The sequence below is a fragment of the Pimephales promelas genome, chromosome 16 (assembly GCF_988280905.1).
Source record: "Pimephales promelas chromosome 16, fPimPro1.hap1.1, whole genome shotgun sequence".
NCBI classification, from domain to species: Eukaryota; Metazoa; Chordata; class Actinopteri; order Cypriniformes; family Leuciscidae; genus Pimephales; species Pimephales promelas.
Window position 1 is genome coordinate 14,439,255 of NC_142784.1, and position 13,989 is coordinate 14,453,243.

A 13,989-nucleotide genomic window follows, 5' to 3' on the forward strand; every position below is an offset into this window, starting at 1 on the left:
TAGCTTAAAAAATGAGTACTCAAGTAATATTTTACTAGGCTATCTTCACGTTTACTTAAATAATGTATCTGCATACAAAAAACCATACAATTAAAATTCAACATATTTTTTCTAGTGCAAAGTTAATAGTTTGTGACTAAATTAAAGCAATATTGCACAAAACAAAGACTCTGTATTGGCTTGGGATTAGCATCCTTGATGATGGTGTGAGTTTAAATCATTAAGCCTCAAACCACATTACTTTAAAAGAAAAAAAAAGAAATGTGACACGATAGTTTGCTAAAGCATTATGTAAACATGACAAGACAAATTTCCCTTTCTTCCATCACAAACACTGTGCATGACCGCTTTTATGGTGCTTTTTGTCCATTTCGAAGATAAATGATAACCTAGTCTTTATGGCTTAAAAGGCCAGGCCATTAGATAAGTTCACACTTATTCGTTTTAGCTAAAGAAGCAGGCTTACAAATGAGCAGTACAACAAGCTATTCTATTCATCGTAGCATTAGCACGAGAAGTAGCATACTGTAATGCCAAGTTCAAAAATTAAAATAGCTTATGTAAAAGATACAGCAGGCAGAAATATTTGTATTTATTTGTTTAAATAGGCCAAAGAAAGATTTATTTATGAAGAAACAAATAAAGTGAAGATTATAGCCTCTAGAAGACGCCCGCTGTACAACGTTTAAACACTCAAGAAAGATTATCAACAGAATGTGGCACACCAAATGTATTTTTACATAATATTATACAATCATGCTTAAAACACAAATATGAAAGTTTTAAATGTGATTGAGTTTTAATGTTTGTGTACACGGATATAAATTCAAAGTCAATCCTATATAATTACTCAATCAAATCAAATAAATAATTATTTATTTTTAATGGGATTGAGTTTGAATGTTTTGTATATGCCTGATGAAGGTAGTGAGACCGAAACGCTGCTAATCAAATTGTGATACTCATTTGCAAGTACAGAGAATGTGTGGGAGTTGCTTGTTTTTTGTGTATTATGTTAATATGATTCTATTTTAGGTTACCATGGAAGTCAATAACTGTATCCTTTGAAAGCTGATATTCGCACTATTATTTTTTTCTGAAGCATAGTTGCCTTGTTGCATCATCACTCCACCCTATTTTCTCGATCATTCAAATGAAGGGGAAACAACCACCAATTGTTCAAGTGAAGACGTTGTAGTGAGGTTTGATAACACACCAGCAGAAAGAACAGAGGAAAAGGACTAAAAATGGGTAAGAATCTACATCTACACAACATTCCTGTAGCTATGACTATGTTTATACACATAATATAGAAAGCTAATTTGTGTTTTATTGAGACAGATGCCCTTTGAAAAGTGGGTGATGTGGACAGTTTATGTTTCCTGCAATGCTTTTTCGAAATGAAATACATCTATTTTTTTTTTTTTATTCCTCCGCCCCTTTGGTTGAGTTGATTATCTTGACTTCTTTGAATTGTTGATTTGGTCAAGATTATGTATATTGCGTTGAGTGAGTTAAATGTTTAGTCTCCAATCTAACAGAAGTCAAAAATAGACCTCATCATCCATCCCTGCTGTTGTTTATCAGTCTAAACCACTATTATAAGATAAAGTAAGAAAAAAACATATTGCATCTCTAGTATTTTTGAGACTTTAGTCACATGTGCAATGCATGCCGTGTAAGTCATTAGTGGTTAAAAAGCTGTGGTCAAACAGGATGCGTCATTTGCAACTGTATTTATCGCTTAATGCAAAATGTATTTGCTTAAATGCAAAGCATTAATGAGACCAGAACAGCAGGAAAAGTATATAACTGAGTTGCAGCATTGTCCTTGCAATGTTCAATTGTGTGGTCTTATGTTGCATGTGAATTCAGAAACAAATTTAGCTGACACAGTCTTTTAACCTACCGGCCACAATTTAAGCTGTAGACAGCAAAAATACTTTGTTGGGTTGTAAATACTCTTGCTTATTCTTATAGTTTAAGAAAAAGCATATTTGTTTTAGTTAAAATACTCAGAAAAATATATACACACCATGCATTTTATGCATAATATAGAGAATACAGGACGCAATGCCCCCTGGTGGCATCATTGTAAGACTGAGCAACTCCTTTTATCATAACCTCTGAATTTGCAAACATTTATTCCCCATAATTCTGACAGATAATTCATTAAATAAAATGTAGCCAAATCTTGAGCGTGATTAACAATGGACGGGTAACTATTTTCTAATTTGGACAACAATAATAAGATTCATACTTAAAATCAGAGCTGTAATAACAATCCCAAAATTATTTTAAAGACACACATCAGCTGTATGCGCAACTAAAAATCATTCATTTCCAACTCCAGTGAGCTGTAGACCACTGCAACCGGATTGCTGAATCAGTTGGATGTCTGGATGAATCCTTCTAATTCAGTTTTCAACCAATTCAAAATCCAAAGGAATAATGTTATGACTTTCTTTTAAAGTTTCCTTTCTCTTTTTGTGTGCAGAGAATGTGACCTTTTGTGCAGCGAATATGACCAATGGAACCAACATTGAAGCCTTATCAAGCATGGAAATCTTCAATATATTCATGTATTTTGTCGTTTTCGCACTGGGTATCGTTGGAAACGGGCTTGTCATATATGTGACCGGCATAAAAATGAAGACGACCGTCAACTCCATTTGGTTTCTCAACTTGGCGATTGCAGACTTCATCTTCATCTTAATCATCATCCTCTACATTGTTTCTGCCTTTAACAAGATGTGTTGGCACTTGGGTGACTTCTTGTGCAAGTTTGTCAGCTTCGTGACAGTGCTAAACATGTTTGCCAGTATTTTTTTGCTGACCGCTATCAGCCTGGACCGATGTCTGTCCACCTGGGTGATTGTTTGGGCTCAAAACAAACGAACTCTGGTCAAAGGCAGGATCATCTGTGCACTTGTGTGGGTTTTATCCATCCTCTGCAGCATCCCCTTTGTCATCAACCGCTTAGTAAAGGATAACCGATGCCAATACAATACAACCCCCCAAAGTACCTTCAAGTATCTGGTCATATACAGGTTTATGGTGGGTTTTCTCATCCCCTTCCTGATCATTGCATCTTCATACATTTCTATTGGAGTGCGGGCCAAACGTCTCAAAAGAGGAAAGAAGCTAAAGCCTTTCCGGGTCATCATGGCTGTGATCATGGCCTTTTTCATATGCTGGTTTCCATTTCATCTTCAACAGCTGTCCACCATAATTGCAAAGGAGAAAGGTTGGAGTGAAATTTTTCTAAAAAAGATAGGACCTCTTGTAAACTGCCTGGTTCATGTCAACAGCTGTCTGAACCCCATTCTCTATGTGTTCATGTGTGATGAGTTTAAGAAGAAGCTTAAACAGTCTCTGCTGCTGGTGCTGGAGACGGCGTTTGCTGAAGAACATCTGCCGTTCCTATCACCTCGTCCTTCCACTTGCTCAGGCCTCTCAGAATCACAGGGTCTCAAGATGAACGACCCAAACGTCTCGTCAACTGGTAGCAGCTAGGACAACAAAACATGCTTATAGAAAATCAGTCCTATTTTCCCTTTGCTGTCTTGAAATCCTCCATCCCATGCCATGCCAGCAGTGGTTCAAAGACTTATTTGTTCTTAAGACAATCAAAAGGTGTAATTCATGCACCATGAAAGTGACATTTCAGGCAGGTTTCACCAACACGCTAGCCTGGTAATACCAAACTCTACTACTTCGCTTTGCTTCTTAGGCCCCATTTACACTGCATGGTTTAAGTGACCCAAATCCGATTTTTTCCTCTCATGTGGCACAGATCAGATATGACCGGTGAACGTGTAAGCAGGGAAAAAAACACATGGATTCTGATTTTCTCAGATCGGATTCATACCTCACTCATATGTGGTAATAAATCAAACACATTCTCATCCCAAGAAGTCATCTAACTGACACTTTTGACCATATGTCAACATCCGACGTTTTAGGGCACCCTTTAACGTCAGTTAGATGACGCTATCCTAGGGCGTCATCTAACTGACGCTTTACCTTTAGCGTCAGTCAGATGACGCGGGTAGGTTTAGGTCTGGGGTAGGGTTAGGGTTAGATAGCGTCATCTAACTGACGTTAAAAAGTGCCCTAAAACGTCGGATGTTGACGTATGGTCAGTAAGATGACGTCTTGGGATGAGAACGGGCTGATAAATTGGATATGAATTGGATACGTGCATTTGTGCCATGTAAGCAGTCTGTGTTTGAAGACATTGCAGGAGATATGATTTTCTCCGCCGTACGAGACCAATGTTTTGCTGACTTTTTTGCTGATTTCTCAAAATATTGTGGAAAGCAAAACTGCATCTATTGCATTTCGTGCTGTTTTACTTCCTTTTCCAGGTCAGAACTTCTACATTTGGTAGTTTCAGCAGTGTATAGTGTAAATGCAAAAATCGAATACGGATCACTTTTAAAAGATGTTGTAAGAGTGTCGTCAAAAAAATCGTATATCGGGATCAAGACCAGCAGTGTAAATGCAGTCTTAGACAGAGTCTGGAATGGCCAACGCATTCTCATCCCAAGACGTCATAAACGACACTTTTGCCAAAGCGTAGACATCCAACGCACATGGCACCCTTTAGCGTCAAATGAGACGCTTTGGTTATGGTTGGGTTGGTATGGGGTAGGGTTAGACCACTAGGAGGCGCCTTCTGTCCCATATATATCTGTGTCTCATTTGACGCTAAAGGGTGCTATGTGCATTGGATGTCTACGCTTTGGCAAAATGTATATCGTATATGAACGGGCTCGAATGGCATAATTGAAAAGTGTTTTCTTTCTCATTGGGGTTCTTGTTCGGGCTTCAGTTTGTAAATGCTGGGAATATTATTCACAACAGAGCGAATTGCATCCTGTATCTCCATATGGTCGTTTTCTATTTCCCTAACATAAATACAATCTTAAACTCGGCGCTTAGCGTCTACGTCATGACTCTTAGCCCGCCCTCTGTTCGCTGATTGGCCGGCTGTTTTCAAGCCGAAGGAAAACTGAGAGATAGGTCGCTATCTCAGACTGTGTACAGAAGCGAACTGAAATTGAGCGGAAGTACGAAGTCTGACGTATTAAGGCTACCAACATGCCCCTTGTTTTCCATTGGTTGGACTAACAGATCTACCCCAAACTCATGCCATTGGTTGAGTCAGTGTTGTTACGTCTATACAGATTGGGCTGATAAAAAGGTTTTGTATTTTTTATGCATTTTATGGGAAACCTACAGATGTTTAATTGTATACTCATGGCTTTGGAGACATATTTCAACGTAGAATTTTTTTTTTTTTTTTTTTTTTTACATTTTCAATTTATTTCTTTTCCACTTACTTTTTTAAGCCACGTTGTAAGCTACTGTTTATTTAGGACTATTATATGTTTATACAGTACTATGTTTATATATGTTAGGCCTACTACTATTTTTTCGCTGAGGTTAGTGTTGACCTTTATGTCCAATTCTTCTGAAATCCAAGAATGGCAGCACAGTTGAAAGGTTTGTTTGAGCTGTGCCATCTACTGCATGAATTTGCATTCCCTTTTGCATTTGCACTTTTACATTTGAAAAAAAAAAAATGATAAAGACAAACAAGAAAGCCCAGCTCACGTGAGAAAAGGTAATGCAAAAGTAGCACATTACTTTTCATAAAAAGAAATGCAGTTCTTTACTTTTTTTAGAGTTACACAATATTGCGATGCATTAATTTAGGCTACAGTTAATTTAGTACTATTATATGTGTATTACTATGTTTATTTATTCACCAAAACTGAAGGAATTCTTTGTGAAACATGCTGTCTGTAGTCTTCCTCTTTATTGTATGTAAATAAAAAGAACATTCTTATGCTGTCTAACCTTTATTATTAGACATTTAACAAAGTCACAGTGTTAAACTTTACCAAGCTTTTACTATGACAAATAATACGTTTTGGGTGTAATGCACGTCAAAAAAGTAGGCCCAATCAGAAAAGTAATCAGGTAACTAGTAAAGTAAGCATTACTTTTAAATTTACAACAGGTCATTTTCAAATATAAGCAATGCAAGTTTGTTTTCCTCATGTATTGACTGACAGCTTTCCTCTACTCATGTTGATATTGTTGATTTATGTTATTATGAAAAAATGTGTTAACTAACATATACTTTATGTATTTAAACTCATTTTATTGCAATAACTTTGCTGTTGACCTTGATTCAATTAAACCAGACAAGTTAAATGTATTTGTGCGTGATTACGTCGTGAAGCGAATGAAGCCCGAAACGTCAAGACGGGTGACGTCATAGACCAGGAAACTATAAAGCACCCCTGAAGTCAGACCGCGCCAGCTTCTGTTCTGTTCAGAAAGCGCTCTCTGTGAAATCTGTCCTTGTCTATTTATTGTTGTTTGTCAAAGCCCAATATATATCACTATCTATCTTTATGGCTAGCAAGCAAGTTTATAGACGTTGTCTTGTTCCCTGCCCTCGTTACTTCACGGGTGGTGGCACACATCAGCTATTATGTTGCTGTTTGGGAGTGGAACATGCCGTCAGTCAGTTCTCGAGGGAGCTGCGAGAAGCTGTCCGCGAGGACGCTGATCCGCTCCCGCCGGGCGTTCTTTGAGGAGGACGGTTCGGTTCGCGTTCCCCGCGCTGGTCTCTCTGTTGCCGAGGCGCGGAGAAGACTGGCATTTCGGGGTTCGCAAACGGTTCTGACCGCGGGGGTGAGATGGGTTCTGCCCTTTCTCAGCTTTCACATGCCAGATTCCAGTTCTGAGGATTGGTATCGTTAGTGTTGTGTTTAAAAAGAAAAGTGTACAAAACAAATACAAATATTAAGAGAAGGGCAGATGTTTGAGTTTTCAAATGAGTAAGCTCATATCTCGGCTGAATGGAGGAGCTTTTTTAAAATTAGGTTTTATCTGTGCTGTTGCCAGTTAAATATTTACTGGCCAGCTGAACATAATGAGATTAGAAATAAAGAAGAGTTTTTTTTTTAGATGGAAATGTATCTTAAAACAGAAAAAAAAACTCTTTATCTCAGCCTCCTCGTGCGTTTTTATGGGGAAACACTGACACATTGAGGTGTTGAGATTGTGGAATAAACCGGTTTGTATTTTATGTGTTTAATCCCCAGATGTCTAACTAGCCTAGTAATGTTTGGGTATTAAGTAGGCTATAGTATGATAGTGCCTCGGGTTAAAGAGACGCTTGCGAGCTTTCTCTCTCCCGAGTCGGTGTCATCGTTCGTTATTAACCCCGACGTTACACACTAGCCATCATAAATAATGAATACATTTTTATTAGGCAGCTCTGGTGGGTAAAGTAGCTTATATAAGGACAAAGATTAATGTGAGGGGCGACTCTCTGAGGAGGGTCGCAACGCTGCCAGTTCGGTTGTTTCCCCCTGGTGGCCACAGAACTATATAGATGTGTATATATTTATATGTTTTTTTTTTCTGATATAAAAATAAAGGGAAAATAAAGATATAAATATGTCTGTTCTTCTGGACGCTCCGCTTTCAAGAACTTTCAGCGGCGTTCCAGAGGTTTCTTCCTCATAAAAAAACATCCTCTTATTACTCGTTTTCTCCGTGGTACGCTGAGGTTTAGACCTGCACTGGTTGGGGTCCTATAGTGCTGCAGTCATTTTATCCTCCACCTTTTAATACCCCAGATCAGGAATGACTGAACCTGTTATGTCCAGTTCGGGCATTAGATGCCATACGTTCACAGAGCTGCCCTGCATGTGGCGTAAGTCTGAACAATTATTTGTCTACTTTGGGTCACTCAAGAGAGGGTACCCTGCATCTAAACAGGTTATGAGCAAATGGATAATCGAGGCTATATCATTGGCTTATGAAGTGGCTGGACAGCCTTCACCTATGGCTGTTCGGACCCATTCTACTAGGAGTATGGCGGCCTCTAACGGCCTTAATTTCATGCGTTTCCCTTCTTGACATTTGTATATCAGCAGGATGGTCCTCTCTGCATACATTTGTTAGATTTTACGAACGAGAGCTGCGTTCGCCTGCCATACTTCCTGCCTGCCCTGTTCGACTTGTTTCAGAAGCTGGCGCGGTCTGACTTCAGGGGTGCTTTACGTTTCGGGCTTCCATTGGACTGATTTTACATGTGCTTCACGACGTAATCAAGCAGAGCGTTCCCACCGCGTTCTAACGCAGCTCTCGTTCCCTCTCAGGGAACCAGAGTTGCATACGTAACCTGAGACATTTCTTTCTATTGTTTTTCTTTTTCTTTTAATTTTTTTTTTTTTTTTTTTTTTTTTTGAAGTTGATCTTTATTTCCTATTCTTCTGAAATCCAAGAATGGCAGCATAGTTAAAAGGTTTGTTTGAGCTGTGCAATTACTTATTTTTGAGTTACACAATATTGTGATGCGTTACTTTAAAACGCAACCCCAACACTGCCTGCAAATAATTATATTCTGAAGGGGAGCTCAAACACTGACTATATTATATGGGCTAATAATTTTAATTATTAATAAGAATAAATGAAATACAGAAGCATAAATCCATCCATCTATCCATCCATCATACATGATCAGAACCATTTATTTTCAGACTTGCACAGTGAGCGGAGAGACCTGGGTTCCTTGTGCGAGAGCATTACCAACCCTGACTATAAATCACCAACTCTGACGTGTGTTTGTGACGTAAAATAAACAACGCATTGAGAAATACAATGCATTACTGAAATGCAATTCCTCTTATGGCAAATGCTACTAAAGCAGGTGCTTAATTTCTTGCTAATGAGCCATGACAGAGTTACCTTGGACAGATTTCAAGAAAGCATTACGCAAGTGATTATGAAATCGCAATTTCTGAGTTTCCATGTGAAAATGATAAGCAAAAAGGCCATCCCCTTCTCTCTTACCCTTACAATTTAATTGTGATGAGTAATGAAACATGCACTGACCGCTTTCCAATCAATTATTTACCGAGACAAAAGGTACGATTATTGACCTTTTACCTTAAGTTTAAATGTTTAGCATGTTCAACAGTTTCTGCATTAATTCATTTACACTTTGTATTTTAGTTTTTGTTAAAAAGTTTCTTAGATTTCTATCATTTTCTTCCTTGATGCTTTCCAAATGAATTAAGTGGAATATTATTTGTTTCTTTAATTCTATGTATTTTGAAATGTATTTAAAATCAAGCTCAAATGTTGATAATGCTCAGTTACAGATAGAGTTTGGTTAATATGTTTTGTGTATTTTTTTCAGCATCTTCCACAAATATATAGGCATAATGAGTAAGTACAGCTGTGGTTCTTACTAAAAATGATATAGCAGTTTCAAAGAACAAAGTATGCAATATCCTTTTGCACTTCTCCACATTTCTAACGAAATATGTAGAAATGTAATGAGCGCATGTCCTATTTGTGTGTTTCTAGATATTTTCTAAATTGTATTTATTTATTTTTACTTCAGATCAAACTGTAGCCCCATCCAACATGACATCAACCAGCAATGCAGATGTTGGAAATTCAATATTGTCCTCCACTGTGTAATATTTGTGCTTGGTGTTGTTGGCAATGACTGGTCATCTTTATCACAGGCCTCAAAATGAAAAGCACTGTCAATACCATCTGGTTTCTGAACCTGGCGGTAGCAGACTTCCTATTTACATCATTCCTGATCTTTAATATAATTTCCGAATACCGTGAGTTCGACTGGCCTTTTGGTAACTTTATGTGCTTCTTGGGCAGCCTGGTGACCATGTTGAATATGTTTGCCAGCACCTTCCTGCTGTCAGCGATCAGTCTGGACCGCTGCCTGTCCACCTGGGTGGTGGTGTGGTCCTGGACCAAACGAACTGTCCTGAAAGCGAGGACAACTTGCTTGCTTATTTGGTTAGCGTCAGTCGCTTGCAGCCTGCCTTTAGTCATCTCTCGGAAAACGGATTCCCGTTCTGCACAAAAAACGCTGTGCATTCTTGACATGAAGGAACTACAAACATACAAGAGGATGTCAGTGTTCCATTTTCTGGTGGGTTTCCTCCTCCCCTTTGTCATAATCTCTGCTTCGTATGTAGCGATCGGAGTACGAGTTAAGCGCCTCCAGAAAAACAATAAGCTAAAACCCTACCGTATTATCCTGGCAGTAATCCTGGCCGCCTTCTTCTGCCGGCTTCCCTATTATGTTCACAAATTCATTGAGGTGTGGTGGCATGAAATGAATGCGACAAACCCATCGGACGAGCTGACCACCTTCAAGGATGTTTACGACTAGATTGCGCTCTTCATAATCAGTCTTGCCTACTTGAACAGCTGCCTGAATCCCTTCTTACAGAAAAAGCTCAAGCAGTCTTTAGTGATGGTGTTTGAGAGTGCATTCGCAGAGGAACAACTGTCTGTCCTCTCAAAACATTCCCAATCCAAACGCATATTTCATTCTCAGGGTGGAACAGGAATGGAAATGACCCAATGTTAAACACTTGAAGTTTAAATGAAACATAGAATCAATATGCTAATATAACTTTTAAAGAAGAAATGTAAACAAAATAATTTTCTGTGATTTTTGTTTCTTTCTTTTTTTGAGGATGGATGATGGAAGCTGATGTGTAAACCAAAAATATAGATTTATTGTGTCATAAATGTAAATAACTGGAATGCATACCTTACTAAAGAGTGTTCACCCAAAAATGAAAAAAAATTTACTATGATTTACCCTCAACCTCAAGCAATCCGGTGCAAATATATATTAAAAAATATCCTGCCTCTTCCTACCTTTGTAATAACACATAATAGTGCCCAAGTTTTTTTTCTCCAAAAAGTGCATTGATTGATCATAAAAGTAATCCATTAATTAAATCCAAATAAAAGTAACAGCCATCCAGCGGTATGTTATTCCCAGATAACAACCACTCAAAACAGATAATGGAGGCACATCCAGCTTTTTTTCTTTGCATGATTGTGTTCATGGGGTGCAATATAACATGTATTCATGGTTTTTCATTTTTAAAAAGTCTTATTTTTCATAAACTTCACGTTTATTGTCAGCCGCGCTCTCCTCTGTCCCCTGAACGAGCGGTTCACTTCCTGAGTCTATGAAACCACTCCCTCAGAAACACGTAGTGGGCTGAGATTGGTTAGCTTGCCCCGGTGTGTTGTGATTGGCTAAACTGTCGCTTACGTTGTCCGGAAAGTTAACGCCCATTACCTTTACGGGCGAAACGGGCACGTCATGAGCTCCGGTCTAGATTGGCAACAATAGCAACTGACTGGCTACTAATGTTATACTCAAACAGCGTTGGCAAGTTTACGTTCTTGATCAAATCGAAAATAACGTCATAAAACATATATACATGAAAAATAGATTTACAACATTAGTACTTATACAAAATGATGATAGTTTCTCAAATGAAGCAGTTAAATTATCACAAAGTGACTTTCAGAGTGGATCTAGAGTCTGGAGAGGAAGTTCATGCATTTCTGTCTTCCTAGGCAAAAAACAATGCAAGCGATGCAAACAATGGTGGGGGAAACACTGTTTGTTTCAGAATGTGTTTGGCTAAGACTTGGCTAAGACTTGACTTGATGAGGACTGCAGCTACCAACACCTTGTGTTTCTCAATAAAGAATCTTGCTGAAGTTACAACCAAGTCTCCTGGTCACTTCTGAGTTGCTACACTGTAGAAGAAAAAGGGCCGAACTGCATGCAAGCACTGTTGATTGATAGGACATGCAAATCAGCCACTCGTTTTCCACATGCTAGCATGAGCAGCAGCGCCATCTTAAATGAGAGCACTTTTAAGTTGCTAGACTCGGCTGGTTCAAATGGTGGGTTGAACAGCGCACTGAGCGCTAATGATAGGTCCCATACTGTGTCTTATGAAGGCAGGGAGGATTCAGTCACCTTGCCCCCCAATTAAAGCTCATTATTAGGGGGTGTTTACCCACTAAACGGCCATCCAGCATGTCATGAGAGGCGGCGATAGCGGCCAAGTAAAAATTTGAATGAAGAGGGAGAGCTGCCAGCATCTATAAGTTCCTGCAGGAAGGTCAAAACAGTGACCCTTTGGGGTTTTCATGTCTGCTATTACACCAGTTAACAAACACTCTCCATTTCAATATTGCCTCCAGTATTGTTTGTAACACTCGCTGTGAAATGACCCACTGGTTCACTCCATACTGATCTGACACACGCAGGTCCCACAGTTCCAAGCTGGAGTGCCATATGGCAGTGTTGTGCACTCGAGACTCGGACTCGATCTCGAACATATTGGGAGTCGGGACTCAGACTTATTCCCGAGTCCACTCGAGTCCCATTCAAAACATGTCATGATTATTACTGTATTGTTAATATTTCTTTAAATTGTTGTTTGATTGAAACGTCCAATGATTGCTGACTTTCTTGTGCACAACTGCGCATGACTTGAGACTATAATGTTCGCGGCACGCAAATGCAGCCTGCAGGACCCAAGTCGGATGTGGTGTGGAGCCTCTAGCTCAACTATGTATTGAAAATGTCTGCCTTATCATCCATAATTCAGTTTGCATATTAGAGCCACACAGAATTCGTGTACAGTAATGTTCTGTGAAAGAGCACTTACTGATTGTAGCAATTGTAAGTAATAATCATAATAAAATTCCCTACACCACTATGTGGCCTTTTTACAGTGTACATGATGCCATGGTATATTTGGTTTACTGTTTGAGTATGGTGCCAATTTTATTGTTACCACCAAATATTTTACATGTTCTTGAAGATATCTTTAAGTCTGGTTTGAGACCCAACCTTAGGTTATCCAACCTCTCTGGTCTCAGTCTTGACTTGGACTCGACTTTGGTCTTTGTCTCGACTCGGACTCGACCCTCTATGGTCTCGGTCTCGACTCGGACTCGAGTGAGCTGGTCTCGACTACAACACTGCCATATGGTGCCCTTTGCCTGGGACAAAAGGTCCCCTCTGAAGGCCAAGGAAAGAACTGTTCATCCATCTCTTGGACGGCTGTTCGGGAGTCGCCTAGTCCTACTCCAAATCTGCCACTGCCTCCATGAGGATGGACATTTCATACAGCCAGGTCGGGGTGCAGCTAGTTTCTAAAGGGACCTCAGACCAAGCACTCGGGTCAGAGACACTCGTGAACATGGCTTCATCCTCTGCACAGCAGTCCAAGACCAGTTCCCGACTTCTTTCGGAGGGCGGGAACAATACTCAACATAGGTGAGAGGGGGCTCTGGTGCCAACCCCACCGGCCGGCGCCAACCCCACGGTAGAGCCCTCTGACGAAGCTACCTGCAGTGGCGGTGGGCGGAGGTGAGGCAGGAGTCAGTTGGTAGCCACTAGGGACAACGGCCAGGCTTGCACGAAGGGTCTTGATTGGTAATTCCTTGCAGACTCGACAATCTGATCCTTTTAGTGCCGCCTCAGTGTGGGCGCGGTCCAGACACAGTACACACTGCTCGTGTGTGAGAAATCGATCGGCCCACCACACATGTGCCAAAGAGACATTATTTAAATTATAATCCACTGGAACGCAAGAGGGGATCACAATCCACTTTGTCCACTCTAGTCGCGTAGGTCAACGGTGAAACCAGGCTCCAGGTGAGCCATTGGCTATTTGCAAGCAAAAGAGTAATTCAATCAGGCTATAGGATTTTGAGGAAAAGTGTTTTTTTCCCATAGGTAATGTCGAGGAACTGACTCCATAAGGGAACTTGTGTACGTGTGGACAAGGCCTCGGTGTGGATGGATGATCAAAATTGTCTCCGGTCTCTCCATGTCATTTAACTGTGCCCTGTTGATCACTTATCTCAATTGTTCTAGGATACATACTCCCTGTGTCTATCAGTTCTTTTGTCCGATCTCATCTGGGTGTAGCGTTTAGTGTATGGATTTGCCTTTGTCCTGTAATACCCTCCTTTGGATTTATTAAAGAATGTGTTTTGGAATTCTCCCTCGCTGTGTGACTTCCTTCATACATTTAGGTGACAGTAAGACTATGTTGTAGTCCAAGGAAAATTGAAGTGGAG

General features: G+C 39.8%; 1 protein-coding gene and 1 pseudogene across 1 annotated transcript; both read left to right on the forward strand.

Annotated features, from left to right (window-relative positions):
- Positions 1-1,129: 1,129 nt before the first annotated feature.
- Positions 1,130-6,113, forward strand: LOC120478609 (C3a anaphylatoxin chemotactic receptor). Its single transcript, XM_039670559.2, has 2 exons — positions 1,130-1,251; positions 2,498-6,113. Exons 1-2 carry the CDS (start codon positions 1,248-1,250, stop codon positions 3,514-3,516), a joined length of 1,023 nt encoding a protein of 340 aa, XP_039526493.1. The 5' UTR covers positions 1,130-1,247; the 3' UTR covers positions 3,517-6,113.
- Positions 6,114-9,444: 3,331 nt separating this feature from the next.
- Positions 9,445-10,464, forward strand: LOC120478767 (C3a anaphylatoxin chemotactic receptor-like; annotated as a pseudogene).
- Positions 10,465-13,989: the final 3,525 nt, after the last annotated feature.